This window comes from Galeopterus variegatus, unplaced genomic scaffold, assembly GCF_000696425.1.
Source record: "Galeopterus variegatus unplaced genomic scaffold, G_variegatus-3.0.2 Scaffold3592, whole genome shotgun sequence".
In the NCBI taxonomy this organism is placed as follows: domain Eukaryota; kingdom Metazoa; phylum Chordata; class Mammalia; order Dermoptera; family Cynocephalidae; genus Galeopterus; species Galeopterus variegatus.
Genome location: NW_007729703.1, coordinates 23,648 through 41,874, shown reverse-complemented (window position 1 = coordinate 41,874; position 18,227 = coordinate 23,648). Strand labels below are relative to the sequence as shown.

The 18,227-nt window shown below is 43.2% G+C and overlaps 1 protein-coding gene across 6 annotated transcripts; it reads left to right on the top strand.

Moving 5' to 3' along the window:
* Positions 1–734: 734 nt before the first annotated feature.
* On the top strand, positions 735–17,341 carry ZNF23 (zinc finger protein 23). 6 transcript variants are annotated; one of them, XM_008585485.1, is made up of 6 exons: positions 5,334–5,350; positions 6,056–6,120; positions 6,734–6,773; positions 8,888–9,064; positions 9,785–9,898; positions 15,031–17,341. In XM_008585485.1, the coding sequence occupies exons 4-6, from the start codon at positions 9,031–9,033 to the stop codon at positions 16,830–16,832; spliced, it is 1,950 nt and encodes a 649-aa protein (XP_008583707.1). In that variant the 5' UTR covers positions 5,334–5,350; positions 6,056–6,120; positions 6,734–6,773; positions 8,888–9,030; the 3' UTR covers positions 16,833–17,341. The 6 variants fall into 6 exon arrangements, with proteins under 6 accessions (XP_008583705.1, XP_008583703.1, XP_008583709.1 ...); XM_008585483.1 differs by lacking the exons at positions 5,334–5,350; positions 6,734–6,773 and adding an exon at positions 735–1,230 and having other exon boundaries at positions 8,938–9,064; positions 15,034–17,341; XM_008585481.1 differs by lacking the exons at positions 5,334–5,350; positions 6,734–6,773 and adding an exon at positions 735–1,230 and having other exon boundaries at positions 8,938–9,064.
* The last annotated feature ends 886 nt before the right edge of the window (positions 17,342–18,227 follow it).

Here is an 18,227-nt window from a genome sequence, read left to right as displayed (position 1 = left end):
CATTTGAATCACACTTGTGATTTTTGAAACACCAGCATAAGACACACCTTTGTGGCTGTGGCATTCTGGCAAAGTCTATGTGTGATGGCAAATATCTGACCACTTCATTAGGTCCGCTACAGCAGTCATGACCAAACACTTACATATTTAAATATGTATTTTTTTTTTTTTTTATAACTGTGTTCCTTTTCTTTCTCCTTTATTAAAGTTAAGGCATAATCTTAGTTTTAAAAATGTAGGTTGTTTATAGCACCTATGACTTTATAGGCCATTATTTACGAGTTTCATGATAGGACAATAAAGTGGACATTATGAAATACTACGTTAAGAAAGGGGGCAGTGGGTCCGACAGCGGGTGATCCCCCGGTCCAGTCCGGAGACTCCCAAACCTGGTTGCACCTGGAGCTTTACCAAGACTCAGATTCCCGGCGCCCCTCGTCGGGTTGGGCCCCGCGCTGGACTCTGATTCCTGCCTACCCCAGTCCTCCGAGGAGTATGGGCCCTCGCGGGTCAGACCCCATGCAGAGGGACGAAGGGCGCCTGGTCCCAGCGGACAGGGCTGTAGCCTCAAGAAGCCGGGCACCACCGAGAGGGAGCGACCCTGCTCCTAGAGAGGCTCGGTCGCCCCCTTGGTGACGTACTTCCGGCCGCGCCGCGGACTCGCCCGTGCGGAGGTGAGTGCGGGTTTGCGCGCGCCTGGGCGGTGCCCTGACTCCAAGGCTCTGAGTGCGGTTGGGAAGCGTCTCCATCCCGTGTGGAGCTGGGTCTCCGGTGAGCTGTGCTGCCGGGAGGCCGAGACCGGGGGAGAGAGTAGGAGCGGCGGCCTGCGGTTCTCTTCCGCCCTCCTCGACTCCCGCTTTGCACTTGGTGGCCGAATAGGATCCGTCCAGCGGAAGGAAGGCGAAGCCTGTGTTACTGTCACAGCCACGACGCACAGAGCGTTTAGCACTTGATCTGTTCGGGGAAGATGTGTCATTGCAGCCAGAGCGCGGAATATTTGTGGGGCTGAAGCGGCCGAAGGTGATAACACAGTCTTTTGACATGTTGAGGTCGTGCAGGGACTTTTACCTGTATGAAGTTTGGACTGTGTGCTCCCTGCCTCCTGATATGGGGTCATGAATCAGGGCCAAGTGGGAGCGCAGAAAAAGCAGAGACCCCCAGCTACCCGGGAGCAGAAGGAACCCGGATTTTGTAGGGCACTGTCTCCTGGAGCCGTGTCTGTCCCAAGAGGTAAACAGCCCTACCTCTCTCTGTGGGGTGACAATGACCTGGGAGTGACTTTTACAACGTAATTACGAATTTGCTCAGTTCTAGAATACACATAAAATAGATTCAGAATTGCTGATTCATACCCTCACGAGAAACATTTAATATCTAGAGTACAGTGCAGTATTTGGATATAGGTCTTTTTGTCTTTGGCTGAATCGTAATTAGTCAAAATACTGTTTTCCGAAGTTAATTGTTTTCTTTCCCACTACATCGGGATGGTTATGTTATTCAATTGTAGTGTAGTTAGGCTCATTTGCTGTTGTTTGTATTCCATTTTGGGACTTCACCTCCACCCCATCCTGGTTGGTGTATATATATATTTGTTATAAATATAAATATGCAAGCATATATGGTAATAAAATGAGCACCCCTGAATACACCACCCAAGTAAGAAGGAGAACATTGCCAGTACCGCTGCGTCTATCAATGTGCTTAGTACCTATATGTTATAAATATGAATATACGAGTGTGTGTACTAATAAAATGAGCACTCATGAACACACCACCCAATTAAGAAGGAGGACATTGCAAGTACTGCTGCATCGTATGCGCCTCCTCAACCCAACTCCCAGCCTCCCACCCATAGAGGTAGCAACTAACTTAAATTTTGTTTTAATCATAGCCTTACTATTTTAAATATAGTTTTATCATATATACATATATCATTTAAATTATTATTTTTTTTTGTATTTGAGCTTTATATAAATGGCATCATGGTGCGTATAGTCTCTGGGGTTGGCATAATTCAATATCATGTTCCTAAATTTATACATGTTTTGTGTAGCTGCTGGGTAGTGCTCCATTGTAAAAACTATATGAAAACTTATTGCTGTAGTTTCAATGGACATGTGGGTTGTTTCCAGTTTTTTGGTATTAAAATAATGCTGATAATGAATATTTTTGTACATATCTCCTACATATGAGAGTTTCTTTCTTTCTTTTTTTTTTTTTAAAGATGACCGGTAAGGGGATCTCAACCCTTGGCTTGGTGGTGTCAGCACAACGCTCAGCCAGTGAGCAAACCGGCCATCCCTATATAGGATCCGAACCCATGGCCTTGGTGTTATCAGCACCGCACTCTACCGAGTGAGCCACGGGCCGGCCCTCATATGAGAGTTTCTGTAGGGCATAAGTTTTTAAAATGAAGCATAAATGTTGAGTTTTTTCAAACACCTTTGGCGTCTATTGAGATGGACAGTATGTTTATCTTTGATTTATTAATGTGGAAAAGATACTAATCTGTGTCCTAACAGTTATTGAGCTTTACTTATCTTCATCGATGATCCTACTTAGTTGTGATGCATTACTGTAATGAACTGCTGGAGTCTATTCCTTAATATTTAGAATTTTTGTGTCAGTATTCATAAATGAGATGACTGTGGTTTTGTATCAGTTTTGTGCTGGCATCATAAAAAGAATTGGGAAACTTATTTTGCCATGCTCTGCTATAGTTTAAGTAGTGTTAGAATTATTCATTTCTGGGGCCGGCACATGTCTCACTTGGGAGAGTGCGGTGCTGATAACACCAAGGCCACAGGTTCGGATCCCTATATAGGGATGGCCGGTTGCTCACTGGGTGAGCATGGTGCTGACAACACCAAGTCAAGGGTTAAGATCCCCTTGCCAGTCATCTTTAAAAAAAAAAAAAAAAAGAACTATTCATTTATTTCTTTCGTTTTTTTTTTCACAACCAGCCAGTCTGGGGATCCGAATCCTTGATCTTGGTGCTATTGGCACCATGCTCTTCTCCCAGATGAGTTAACTGGCCAGCCTGAGAATTATTCATTTTTCATATTTAAAAAAAACTATAGATAAATTTAACAGTTTAATTGAGCAAAGAATGATCCACAAATTCAGCAACAGGATAGGTTCAGAGTGACTCCACGTTAGCTGAGTTGCTAACGTGGAGTCACTCTGAACCTATCCTGTTCTGGTTGCTGCTGAATTTTCAGTTGGCTGCCTGTGATCGAGACTCAGCTGCTTTTTACAAAAGTAGGTTACAGTCTGTTTGCATATCAAGTTAGGTTGTAGTTCACTATGTCTGAAAAAAACCTTGAGGACAGACTTAATTTAACACAAAGATTTGAAAAGATTGGCTCATGACACATCTGGGCTCAGCATTTTGTGAAAGGTAGCTCTTTACTGGCTGTCTTGGTTTAATTAGGTAAAAATAATCAAAGATTATGGAGAAAATCTATATAATATAATTGGTGGAATTGATTTATTAGATTCAAGTGGAACTATATGTTCTTCCATCATATAATAAGTTTTCTTTTTAAACACCATAGAATATTTTTTTTAAATGGACACTTTAGCCATAAGAAAAAAACCCTCAGAAATTTCTAAAGTAGAAGTTATTAGATCAGGTTATTTAAAGATCATGCAAAAAGCCAGAATTTATGAACAGAGAAGAAATTAGCAACAACAAACTATCCTAAGCAATTATAAGTCAGGGACAAAACAGAGTTGCTGACTGGTTATAAAATAATAACTAAAACATGAAATATTAAAACCTCTGGAATGTGGCTAATACTGTATTCAGAAGAAAATTTATGGCCTTTTGGGCTTTAATTGCCAAATAGGAAAGTTCGAAAATAAATAAACAAATCATACAACCTCAAGAAGGTAGGAAAAAAGCCTCTTGTAGTCTAGCTTCCCCCAAGAGCCGAACGTGGGGCAAAGATTTGTGTATAGGAATTCATTTAGGAATGTTGTTACGGGCAGAGTGAAGGACAAGGTTGTAAAACAGGAGGAGGGAAAACTGATGCAAGGACGCATTGTCAGGCTTGGCCCCTTCAACAGGTTCTGTCGTGCAGAGTCTTTGAGGAGCCTTGGCATCTCAAGGTTGCCCACTTGGGGGACTGATGGGGAAGATGTTTATCTATTGGTTTCCATCCCCTATTGGTCAAGGGTGGCCCTGCAGGAGTTAACTCCCTTGCACTTCATGGCCCAGCAGGTGTCCCTAGGTTTCCCACAAAGGACAGCAAAGAGGCCCCAGGGGCAGGAACTAGGCATATATGGTATAGGTCCTTGTGGAGGCATTGGTAGGTTGCAGCTTTGCAAAGCTGGTCAAGGCCTCGGTGGAACTGGGCTAAGGGTGGGACAAGAGGATGTGGAGTGGTGCTTAAGCTGTCTCCTACAGAGCTAAAGGAACAAACTAAGAAAGCAGGATTGGGGAGTTAAAAACAAATAGAAGAAAGTGGTTGTTGCGCGATAAAAGAAAAAGCTGGGTCTTTGAAAATTAAAACAACAACAACAACACATTAAAATAAGTAGACCACTGTTTAGTCTAACTGTGTTAGTCTGTTTGTGCTGCCATAACAAAATACCATAGACTGGTGGCTTAAACGGGATAATTTTTTTCTCACAGTTCTGGAGGTTAGAAGTCCAAGATGAAGGTGCCTGGTGATTTGGTTCCTGCCAGGGATCTCTTTCTGGCTTGCAGATGGCAACCTTCTCATTGTGTCCTCACGTGATGGAGAGGGGGAGAGAGGGTGAACATGAGTGAACTCTGGTGTCTCTTCTTCCTCTGTGTGGGCACCAGACCTGTTGGATTAGGGCCTCGACCTTGGGACCTCATTGAACATTATTATTATCACCTCATAGGCCCTATCTCCAAATACAGTCACACTGGGGGTTCAGGTTTCAGCATATAAACTGGGGGGAACACAAACATTTAGTCCATAACACTAACCCTGGAGAAAAGTTCTAGAAAGCACGTATATTCAAAAGAGAGGTAAGAAAAGCAAAGTAACTTCAGATAAAGAAGAAATGAAAAGAATCATGAACCAGTGTTTTCTACAACTCTACTGAAGTTGAAATCCTGGAAGAAATGAATAATATTTGAAGAAAATATAAATTTTCAAGACCGACTTTAGGAGCAGTAAAATTTAGAAAATAATCAGTTTGCGTGTTTTTGAATATGATGAACAAGAGGCGCTGTGTCATGGGACTCTAAATGCTATAGTGATCTCTCTCAGAAGCTGCAGCAGAAGTCCAAGCCATGGTGTACTCACCATCAGAAAGCTGGAAAGTAGGAGGGGGCAGCCTGGTGTCTCACTCGCAGCCCAGCCTCCTCAAGGTAAGTCTGGGCCACGCAGCAGGCTGACCTTCCTTGATCTCTACAGAGGCATTAGGATTCTTGAGGACACTCAGAGCTCTGAGGGAATGGGGCAGGATGTCAGAGAGCAGCTGCCCCCTTCTCCAGGCACTGCCTTCTTGGGGCCTGACTCCCTGAGCCTCTGTGCTGGGCTGTGGGGGCTAGCTTCCCCTTTGTCCAGGTGCTGCTTCCTTGGGGTCTGCCTCCCCAGGCCTGTGTGCTGGGGCTGCAGTCCAGCCAGCCTACCTTCTTTTTTTGACGGGGTGGCTGGCTAGTACAGGGATCGGCCTACCTTCTCTTGTAATTGAGGCAGATGCTTGTTTTAGAGAAAGAGAAATGAGTCAAAGATCTCGGTCATGTTCAGTCTCTCGAATGGAATCATTGATCCATGAGTCTTTGTTTTATTACTTTTTAGGGTCTGCCTACATTTTATATACACTCTTTCGTATGTATAATATGTGTCAGAATTGTCAGATCCTAGGGTTTCCGGCAGCGAGTGTCAATGTCAAGGCTGGGAGGAGTCCCAAGTGCCGAACCCGTGAATACATTAGTGCTTTCTTCCGGTGGCAGCTCCTGTTTGCACTGCTGTCTGAATGCAGGCTGTCTGCGTCTCAGGGCTTCCAGGAGGGCCGCATTGCTCCTGGCAGGGATGGCTTGCCTCACGCTTGTCTCTCTCTTTCTCCTCAGCTACAGCCCTTCTCTGAGGGGGAGACCAGGTGACGACAGCCATGCTTCTGACAGCTTGGCTCCAGGTGAGCTGTGTGTCCTTCACTTTTTCCCATGGGCAATTTCAGATTGAGGAGAACTGAGAAGGGGAGCCAGGGAGCCTTGGAATGAAAGCTGTTTCTGCCTGCCAGGCTGGAACTTGTGGGAAAGGGGTGGTGTGGAGAGAGGGCAGCAGAGACCAGGATGTGACAAGTGGAGGTAGCAGGAGAGTAAGCCTGGAAGTGGAAAGGTAGCCTTCTGCACACTGAAGGTCTCTGCTCCTCTGTTCAGGAGCTCCCCCCAGAGGGCTCTGGGTAAATGGGGATGTGGAAGCTGTCCATGAAGGAGGCACTGTGCATAGATGTGAATGGAGGAGAATCCCAGAGAATTAGGATTCTCTGTTTCGGGCTGTAGGGGAAGAGGAGTAGCAGGATCAGATCACCCAGAGAGATGGCTGTGCTTTTATATCAGGGAAAGGGGAAAATGATAGGAATAGGATCAAAGGAGGGAAAAGACAGGAAGTCCTGTTTCTCATTGTGTCCTTGTGAGGCTTTCAGGGCTTGGGGTACAGTGACTCAGACTTAAGGTTGATGGTAAGAGCTCTCAACCCTCTTCCTCAGAAAAATAAACCTGCAAGCCAAATTTTCCATACACTTTCAGGGACTTCATGGACCCCCTGATGCTCATCCATGGACTACAGGTTGGGAATAATCATAGTCACAATAACACCAATAATATTGTCTGAGGCTTACGAGGGCCCTGTGCTAAGCCCTTTGCATGGATCGTTCAGACCTGACAGCCTCCCTCTGTGATAGGTGCTGTGTTGTACTCATTCTGCCAGAAAAGAAATGAAAGCAAAGAGGAACAGAGTAACATGCCCAAGGTCACAAAGTTATAGTGTGATGCATAACTGTTCAGTCATATGAGAACTGTGGAAACAGTGACATTAACTTGGTCAGATTTGTGATGGTTATGTATGGAACGATTTTCAGGGGAGATTCAAAAGCAAGGTGACCACTTCAGAAAGAATTCCACTGGTGAAGTGGGCTTCATTAAGGAAAGTAGTTGTTAAAGAGGAGGGATCCAATTCATGCTTAAGACATAAAAATCTTCAGGATGTAGAGAGTCAAAGGATGGGGGGCAAGGGGAGAGTCAAGAATGATTCCAGGGTTTCTAGCTGAGGTTTCCTATGCAGGTGGTGCTGAACCAGCTGAGGTATGGATTCAGAAGGTGCCAACTTACTGGGGAACAGGGTGGTGGTGGCACCCTGTGAAGGCATTTAATTTTGTGCAGGGAAGTTACTTGACCTTTCCAAACAGGGCTCACAGAAACACCTAGAGGTTGGGCTAGAATTGCTAGTGGAGGTCAGTAGGATCAAAGGAGACAGATGCTGTCAGAGAGCAGTTGTTATCATGGAAGCTGAGGTGGGCAAAGGGGACCTGCAGAAGCTGCAGCTGCCAGGTAGGAGGAGTGGGCTGGGAACAAGGTGCAGCCTCAGCCCCGAGTGGCAGAGCTCATGCACTCATGCCACCCTTATAGCTCACAGGAAAAGCCGAAAGCATGGCGGAGGAGCTGGGCCAATGGCGAGGCTGCTCTCCCTCCTTTCCCACACCTCCCTGGAGAAACAGTGAGGTCTTGGGAGAAGTTGGAAAGGATGAGGCTTGCATGGGAGAGGGTAATGAAAAATGCCGGGTATTGGGGAGAGCCCCAGCCGGGCAGCGCTGCGCTTCCTCTGCTAGAGGTGCTCGAGCAGAGGCTGTACAGCTCTTTATGGGGTGTGATGGGAATCAGGTGGTGGATGGGGCTGGATGAGACGGGAGCCAGGACTGTTCTTTGGGGGTGACTTGAGGTGTAAAGACGAGGGCAAGGTGTGGGTCACAGACCAGGGCTGAGCTTCGGCACAGAGAAGCCAAGATCTCAAGGGATGGCGTGGCAACTGCTAGTGCATTGGTCAGTCTGCCAGTGAGAGCATGGCCTGTCTAATAGCGCAGAGTGGCCTCGGGAATTTGCTTATGGGAAAATCTATTTTCTTTCAGCCCCACTTACATTATATTTTATAAATGTAAAAAATGACATGAGGTTTCTATGTTGTGAGAGAAGTCAGATATTCTGTGGTTTCCTGGTGCTTTTTCTCAAATCTGTTTGTTTATTTATTCATTCATTCATTTGTTTGCTTTTTCTCAAATCTTGTATTTATGTATTCGTTCTTTGTTAGTTTTTTTTTTTTTTTTTTTTTTTTTGTCCTTTTTGAGACCAGCTGCACGGTGCTCAGCCAGTGAGCGCTGTGAGCGCATCGGTCATCCCTATATAGGATCCGAACCCGCGGTGGGAGCACTGCTGCCCTCCCAGCACCGCACTCTCCCGAGTGCGCCACGGGCTCGGCCCTATGTATTCGTTCTTTGTTAGTTTTTTTTTTTTTTTTGTCCTTTTTGAGACCAGCTGCACGGTGCTCAGCCAGTGAGCGCTGTGAGCGCATCGGTCATCCCTATATAGGATCCGAACCCGCGGTGGGAGCACTGCTGCACTCCCAGCACCGCACTCTCCCGAGTGCGCCACGGGCTCGGCCCTATGTATTCGTTCTTTGGTTCTTTCTTTCTTTTTTCTCTTCTCTTCCTCTTCACTTCTCTTCTGGCAGCTGGCTGGTATGGGGATCCCAACCCTCGATCTTGGTGTAATCAGCACTATGCTGTAACCAAGTGAGCTAACCAGCCAGCCTTTTTTTTTCTTGGTACCAAATCTTTTCCTTGTTATTATTTTTGTGCTTTCACAAGCTTCCTCCCCAGGCCCTTATACTACCCTCTGCCCCTCACTTAGGGCCTGAGCCATGGAGTTGGCCCTAGGGCAGCAGGAACCTGTTGTTTCAGAAGTCGGTGACCTTTGAGGATGTGGCTGTGTACTTCACCCAGACGGAATGGGATGGTCTGTCCCCGGCACAGAAGGCCCTGTACAGGGATGTGATGCTGGAGAATTATGGGAATGTGGCCTCCCTGGGTAAGGTGTCTCTTCCCCTGGGACCCAGGTTCTGTCATTTGGGGTTTCCTGGCTTCCTTCTCCCTTACAAGTTGTAGATGGGGTCTCTGGTAATCCTTTACTGAGTGGGAACCTTGGGACTATTTCTAATCTCCTAGACTTGAGGTTACTGGGAAGGGTGAACCCCAAGCCCTTTTTGGCCAATGGAGGACTTTGCTGGGACTGGTGTGCACTTTTTTTTATTCAAAATATTTTATCTTTTACGTGTACATATTTGTGGAGTACAGTGTGCTGTTTTAATACATACATATACTACATAATGATTCATTTAGGGTAGATAGCATAGTTTTGTACTCCAGTATGCACTTTTGATTCACCCTGTGGAAACTGTGTTTTGTACACAGTATGGAAAACAGTAACTTCCTATTCCACGGTGACATCTTCAGGTCCCTCCTCACCTTACCTGTGTCTCGAGTCTTTCCAAGGTCTCAGTGGACTCTGACTCTTTTGGGCCAAGGTCAAAAAGTGGTATCCCTTTGGGCCGAATCTCCCTGCTTGCCCTATATGAAGTTTCCTGGGTCCTTCCCAAGCCCTCCCACATCTTCCTGTAGTCCTTAGGCTTGGGACCCTCTGGGGCTCTTACCTTCCCTCCCCATTGCTGAGACAACCTGAGAAGAGGCTTAGGAACTCATCTGTGGGAGATTATTCATCTGTCTCTCTTATTTCCTTCCCCCAAACCAGGATTTCCACTTCTCAAACCTGCTGTGATCTCACAACTGGAGGGAGGAGGTGAGCTAGGGGTCCTCTCTCCGCTGGCCGCTGGAACAGGAACAGGCCCCCAGGACCTCTGGACTGGTAAGGGAGGCACATATTGCCCATTATGTTAGCTTTCTTTAGGAAGAAAGCCAACTTGAGCAACATAATCATGTCACATTTATTGGCCAGCCATACAGAGTAAAGTTTAAATAAATTTTGATGATTGATAGAGATAAGTACAAAAGTAGAAAAAAAGAGATAGGGGCAATTCTTTCTGTCTGACTTCGAAGTTTGCTGTGTCTACTTCCAAGAAAGGATCTTTTTTCAAATGCTTCATTCTAACTTTTTTCTTTTTTTTTCCTTTTTTGTCTTTTTTCATGTCCGGCAACAGATCGCAACCCTCAGTGTCGCGCCCGTACCGGACTGGGACCGGCAACGGGATCGCAACCCTTGGTGTTGCGCCCACACCTCGCTCAGCCAGTGAGCGGGAACCGGTCTGTATGTGGGATCCGAACCCTCGGCGGGAGCGCCACCACGCTCCCAAGTGGTGCACTGTAGCAGTGCGCCACCGGGCCGGCCCCTCATTCTAACTTTTTTCAATCCTAATTTTAGAATCCTGCTTCCCTCAGATAAAACTAATAGATTTTAGTAATTTCTTTGGTCCTTGCCATTTTCTAAGCATTGTCGCCTGTCTTAGTTTGTTTGCTGTTACTTATAACAGAACACCTAAAACTGGGTAAGTTTTAAAGAAACAAAATTTATTTTTGACAGTTCTTGAGTCCAAGGTCAAGGGAGCACATCTGGTGAGGGCTCTTTACAGAATGCCAAGGCCGTGTAGGACATCATATGGTGAAGGCATTGAATGTGCCAGCTCAGGTCTCTCTTCTGTTCCTTATAAAGCTACAAGTTCCACTCCCATGAGAACCCATTAATCCATGAGTGGAGTAATCCATTCATGAGGGCAGAGCCCTCATGACCCAATCACCTCTTAAAGGCCCCACCTTTCAAATACCTTAGTTGAATTTCCCACCCTCTTAATACTGTTACAATGGGGCTTAAGTGTGAACATGAGTTTTAGAAGGGACAGACACTCACAAATCATAGCATCCACTTAATGTGGGCGATACAGAATTAACAGCCTTTTCACATGGAAAGGCAGAAGTGGTTAAAAACATAGTTTTTAGACCAGACTTTACTGAGGTCTAATTGCAACTGTGCTACTTCCTAGTTGTGTGATTTTGAGCAGATCAATAGTTTGAGTGTCTAAGATTCAGTGTTCTCATCTCTGAAAATGGAATGATAATAATAAAAGGAGGTAATGGTACTAGTCTTGCAGATTTAGAATTAAATGAGATAACACATTGAGTGCCTAGTTTATAGCGTGTGCTCAATTAAATATTTTTATTTTTTGTAGAGGTGGGGAGACAGCTGAATTTGCCAAAGGAGGACAGAAGGGAGGAAGTGCTCTCCATTCCTTGCTTCTCAAATGTTGATGTGTAAATGCATCACCTGGGTGTCTTATAAGTATGCAGATTGTCATTCAGTAAGTTTGGGGCCGGGCCAAGATTCTGTAGTTAAGTTTCCAGGTGATGCTAATGCTTCTGGTTACAAGATCACATCTGAAGTGGCAAGGTTCTAACTGGTACAAACTGAGTAGCTGACAGATGACTTCTCATTTCCTCTGAGGCCCAGCTTTACTGCTTGTATTTGGGGTCTGTGAGATTCTCCTGCATTTTTTTTAGTGAATCCTCTTTTTTTTAAGGTGATTTCAGTGGACTTTTCTTCCTTTTGGGTCATTCTTACCAGATGATACCTGACCAAGGAAGGCACATTGTGGAAATGCGAATTTGAAGTATAATGTGCTTGACAGATGGAATAAAATGATATTATGAGGTCTTTAATCAAAGAAGTCTGGATTTCATTCTGTAGGCAGCAGACAAGCCTGAAGTCTTTGAAGTTTCTGAGCAACCCATCATGATCTTAGCTGAGGATAGAAAGCTTAACCTAGTCGGTGTGTATAGGTTAATTGGGGTGAGGAATCAAATAGGGACTAGGCAGGCAGAAGGGAAGGGTGAAGGGCATAAGGCCTATTTCAGCAGAGCTGACTTTCTTTTCAGAATGTCCAGAAGCCCCATCCACTGGCTTCTGTTTAAATCTCATTTGCTGGAACTGTGTCAAAGGGCCAACCTCACTGCAACAGAGGGTGGGAAAATGTAGTTTTTTGTTGGGCATATTGCTACTTCAAACAGAGTAGAGGATGTGCTAGTAAAGAAGAAAGGGAGAGTAGATCCTGCACCTGCCACCCCTGTAGGATTTGGTAAATAGAAGGTCACTAGTGTAGAAAAACCGGCAAAGAATATAAGTGGTTGATCCACATAAGTATATGTGAAAAATGCCCACTTTTAGTAGAAACCAGTTAAGTACAGAGTAAAACAGAGATATTTCACCTATCATATTGAGAACAATTATATTAAGTGTTGGTGACAGTGCAGTAAAACAGGAATAGAATTCTGGAGCTGAACGTGAATTGGTAGTCTTTCTAGAAAGTACTTTAGCAATACATACTAAGAGCCTTTAAAAAGTTTTTATTTGTTAACCTGGATATTCCCTTCTAGGGCTGTATTCTAATAAAGTAATGGGAGCTATAGATGAGATGCATGTGCACAGTTTGTCATAACTTTATATAATAACAAAATATTGGAAACAGTCTGAATTTTCAGTTTAAGGAGAATGAGTAAATCAAGGAACCTCTGCAGGATGGAATACTATTTAGCAATTGAAAAGTATATTTTTACAGTATATCTAAAGACATTGGAAAATGATCACCATGAATGTTAAGGAAGAAAAAATTTTTAATTTGGAAAAAAATGCATATTTGTTTTTAGAAAAATGATTGAAAAGGAAATGATTGGGGAAGGAGGTACATCAGAAGATTGACAGTAGTTATTTTTAGGTGGTCATATTTCAGGTAATTTTAATTTTCTTCATTGTTAAGTTTTTGATACTACAGGTGTTTTAGTTTGCACTACCATAACAGAGTACCATTGGACTGGGTGGCTTATAAACAACAGATATTTATTTCTTACAGTTCTAGAGGCTGGGAAGTCCAAGATCAAGGTGCAAGCGGATTCTGTGTCTGGTGAGGGCCCACTTCCTAGTTAATAGACACCCACCTTCTTGTTCACGTGGTGGAAGAGAGGGGAGCTCTCCAGGATCCCTTTCATAATGGCACTAATCCCATTCATGGTGGTTCTGCCAAAGACCCCACCTCCTAATATCATATTAGGGGTTAGGAGTTCAACATATAAATTTAGTGGGGGACAAACATTCAGTCTATGGCAATAGATGAGTATTATTTTTTTAATTGGTAAAGGACCAATATTATTTTGAAAATGCTTGCTAGGCAAATCCAGGTCATTCGGACTTATTAAGGGCAGTTATAATGAAACATTAGGGCAGGGGGCATATGACATGGTTGAGGAGAGATGAGAGATGAAAAAATAGTTACAGCATTTTTGGGCTGAGCTTTTGAGAAATTTGGGGACAAATGAAGAAATTAGTAGCTCTATGAATTTTAGTAGCTCTAAGAATTTTAGGCAATGATCAATTTTAGGGTGGGGGAAGAGGTGGAAGGAAAAGGCAAGGTTAATGAAGCAATAATCTGGAGCAGGTAGGAAGAAGTGGGATCAAATGGGCTTTAAAACAGACTTTCTGAGGTAGAGAAAAAAGAACTTGAAGGAGGAATTTCTAGAGTTCAAGTTCTAAGGAAAGAAACAAAATTCTTTTCTTTTTGCTTCCTGGTGTCGCTGACACTTGTTTTCCCAGTGTTGCTATGTGTTGTTGGATCCTGTACCTTTTCCTTCTTATGCATTTTCCATTTTCCTTAATAAGGAACTTAGTGTCATAGAGACAACTAAGAAGCTGCAGAGTGTAGAAAAGCCTGGTGTGATGGAAAGAATGCTGATCTAGCGGACGAGACCTAGAGTTTTATTCTACTGCTGTCATTTTTAACCATCATGTTATTTGTTATGTCCTTTACAATGGCTTTGCCTTACACAGAGTGAGACTGGTGATGTTTTTAAATCATTACTCTAAAATTCACAATACTGAGACATGCTCAAAACAGTACTGAAAGGGCTGGCCTGTGGCTCACGTGCGAGAGCGTGGTGCTGACAACACCAAGTCAAGGGTTAAGATCCTCTTACCAGTCATCTTTAAAAAACAAACAAACAGGGCCGGCCCGTGGCTCACTCGGTAGAGTGCGGTGCTGATAACACCAAGGCCCCGGGTTCGGATCCCACATAGGGATGGCCGGTTCGCTCACTGGGTGAGCGTGGTGCTGACAACACCAAGTCAAGGGTTAAGATCCTCTTACCAGTCATCTTTAAAAAACAAACAAACAGGGCCGGCCCGTGGCTCACTCGGTAGAGTGCGGTGCTGATAACACCAAGGCCCCGGGTTCGGATCCCACATAGGGATGGCCGGTTCGCTCACTGGGTGAGCGTGGTGCTGACAACACCAAGTCAAGGGTTAAGATCCTCTTACCAGTCATCTTTAAAAAACAAACAAACAGGGCCGGCCCGTGGCTCACTCGGTAGAGTGCGGTGCTGATAACACCAAGGCCCCGGGTTCGGATCCCACATAGGGATGGCCGGTTCGCTCACTGGGTGAGCGTGGTGCTGACAACACCAAGTCAAGGGTTAAGATCCCCTTACCGGTCATCTTTTAAAAACAAACAAACAAACAAACAAACAAACAAACAAAAAACAGTACTGAAAATGTATAAAGTAAGGGAAAAACCTACAAAACTTCCTGTGCCGGTTCGCTCAGTTTCATGTGCATTCTTCCAAAAGTTTTCTAGACATATGTATATGTATATGTATGTGTATGTGTATGTGTATGTGTATGTGTATATGTATATGTATATGTATATGTATGCCCTTTTTATTTTTATTTTTTCACACAAATAGTATCTGTTCTACATATTGTTTCTATACTTCTTTTTCCATTTAACAGTGCATTTTGACATCTTTTCATGTCAGTATGTGTGGGTTTATCTCATTCTTTTCTAGTACCATATTATTCCACCTTATGGATGAACCTTAGGTTCTTTGACCTGGTCTGGTGATTTTAAAGAGCCTCCTGATCACTGTGATCTTTTATAGCACAATTCTTTTCTTTTTTTCTAATATGGTTCTTACATGACATTTTATGTTTTCTATTTCTTATAGTAGATATTGATATCCAGACTGACAATAATTTGGCAAAAGAAATCTGTGAAGAAAAAGATAATATGTCATTTGAACTTCAGAGGGACTTTTCCCAGGAAACAGACTTTTCAGAAGCCTATATTCTAGAGAAACAACAGGAAGTCTACTCAGTAGCAAGTATGAAGAAGGAAAACAGCAGTGTCATTGATGGAACAGTAAAAAATGAGATAAGCCCCATGGCGGAGTGTTTCTTTAGTCATAGTCCAAACTTGTATCAGTGTCATACCATCTCCACTGGTGAGCAGCCCCCTGGGTGTACAGGATTGGGGAAATCCTTAAGTTTTGACACAAAACTTGTTAAGCATGAAATAATTAATACTGTGGAAAAACCTTTCAAATGTGAAGAATTAATGAAAACCTTTAGATGTGACTCTAAACTTAATCAGCATGAAGAAAGCTACACTGGAGAGAAGGCTTATCAATGTATTGAGTGTGGCAAAGCCTTCAGTGTTAGTGCAAAATTAATTTGGCATCAAAGACTTCATAGTGGAGAGAAACCCTTCAAATGTGTGGAGTGTGGGAAAAGCTTTAGCTACAGTTCCCATTTTATCACACATCAGACAATCCACAGTGGGGAGAAGCCCTATCAGTGTAAGGTGTGTGGGAAAGCCTTCAGTATTAATGGGAGTCTGAGTAGGCATCAGAGAGTCCATACAGGAGAGAAGCCCTATCAGTGCAAGGAGTGTGGAAATGGCTTCAGCTGTAGTTCTGCATATATCACACATCAGAGAATCCATACTGGGGAGAAACCTTACGAGTGTAATGACTGTGGGAAAGCTTTTAATGTTAATGCAAAATTAATTCAACATCAGAGAATCCACACTGGAGAGAAACCTTATGAATGCAATGAATGTGGGAAAGGCTTCAGGTGCAGCTCCCAGCTTAGGCAGCATCAGATCATCCACACTGGAGAGAAACCCTATCAGTGTAAAGAATGTGGAAAAGCCTTCAATAATAATGCAAAACTCATTCAGCATTGCAGAATCCACACAGGGGAGAAACCCTTTGAGTGCACTGAATGTGGAAAAGCCTTTAGTGTCAAAGGGAAATTAATGCAGCACCAGAGAATCCACACAGGTGAGAAACCATATGAGTGTAATGAATGTGGGAAAGCCTTCCGGTGTAACTCCCAGCTTCGGCAGCATCTGAGAATCCACACTGGGGAGAAGCCCTATGAGTGTAATGAGTGTGGAAAGGCCTTCAGTGTTAATGCAAAACTAATGCAGCATCAGAGAATTCACACTGGAGAGAAACCCTTTGAATGTAATGAGTGTGGGAAATGCTTTACTTCTAAAAGAAACCTACTTGATCATCACCGAATCCATACTGGAGAAAAGCCTTATCAATGTAAGGAATGTGGGAAAGCCTTCAGTATCAATGCCAAATTAACTAGGCATCAGAGAATACATACTGGGGAGAAACCTTTCAAATGTATGGAATGTGAGAAAGCATTCAGCTGTAGTTCTGACTATATTGTGCACCAGAGAATCCATACTGGAGAGAAACCCTTTCAATGTAAAGAGTGTGGAAAAGCCTTCCATGTTAATGCCCATTTAATTCGGCATCAGAGAAGCCACAGTGGGGAAAAACCCTTCAGATGTGTGGAGTGTGGCAAGGGCTTCAGCTATAGTTCTGACTGTATTATACATCAGACAGTCCATACTTGGAAGAAATCCTGTGTGTGTAATGTGTGTGGGAAAGCCTTCAGGTTTAGCTTTCAACTTAGTCAGCATCAGAGTGTCCATAGTGAAGGAAAATCCTAATGAGAAGAATGTAGAAAACTCAAGACTAATGCTTAAATGGATCAAGTATCATCAGATTCATCCTGCTGGAGAACACTAAGAGGGAAATGAATATGGCAGAGTGTTCACATGGAAACAGGTCTTTTCTGTTTCATTTAATTTTTAATCAGGAGTGGATGACCAGTTAAGAAAGAACATCCCAAAATAAACAGCTTTGTTTTGTACTAATGACCAATTGGAAAATATAATGAAATATCACATTCCCAGCAGCATCAAGAAAAGTAGATTTTCTAGAAATAAACAGTTATTATGCAGGACTTATATGGGAAAAACCAGAAGTCTCCTAAGGGCCACCAAAGGAAACTTGAATAAATGGAGAGAGAGAAACCTTGTTCTTGGATAGGAAAACCTGTAGTATAAGGATATTCACTCTGCCTACATTAATTTATTTGTTTAAATTTTGACAATAAGCATGCATTACTTTTGTAAAGAGGAAAAACAATAAAGACTTCTTTTAAAAAGGGAAAAAAGATGAGTAAATATTTTTATTTTCATGGAATAGAGAAAACCTTTCTATGCATGAGATGAAAGCTAGAAATCAACCATAAGGGGAAAATACTGATAAATTGACTAATCAAAATTAAATATTTCTGTCTGATTTTGTTTTAAGTAACTTCAAATAAGGTTAACAGATAAAGTACAAAAAGTGGAATTACCTTTGTAAAATTTGTGATATAAAGGTGTAATATCTGGGCCGGCCCGTGGCTCACTCGGGAGAGTGTGGTGCTGATAACACCAAGGCCCCGGGTTCGGATCCCATATAGGGATGGCCGGTTAGCTCACTGGGTGAGCGTGGTGCTGACAACACCAAGTCAAGGGTTAAGATCCCCTTACTGGTCATCTTTAAGAAAAAAAAATAATAATAAAATAAAGGTGTAATATATAAAAAGAGGTTTTAGAATTAAGAGGAAAATAAATTAACTTTATAAAAACTAGCAAATGACACTAATAGGCAGTTTTTTTTGTTTTGTTTTGTTTTTTTTAAGGTGACCAGTAAGGGGATCTTAACCCTTGACTTGGTGTTGTCAGCACCACACTCTCCCGAGTGAGCCACAGGCTGGCCCTAACAAGCAGTTTTTAAAGAGGCATAAAGATGACTTAAAGTGAGAAGAGATGTTGTCTCAGTAGTCTAAGGAGTGAAAATTATTAAGATTTTTTTCCATATCAAATTGGCATATATTCATACATGAAATACTATGTAGCCTTCAAAAATGACATTTGCTATATATGCCCTTTGTGTAAGTATGAAGGGCAGTCAAGAAGATAGCATGTTAGAGGTTCCCTATTTTGTAGTAGTTGGAACTCTTATACAAACTCGTGGCTCTGAGGTCCTGAAGGAAGGTGGCTGCGTTGGAT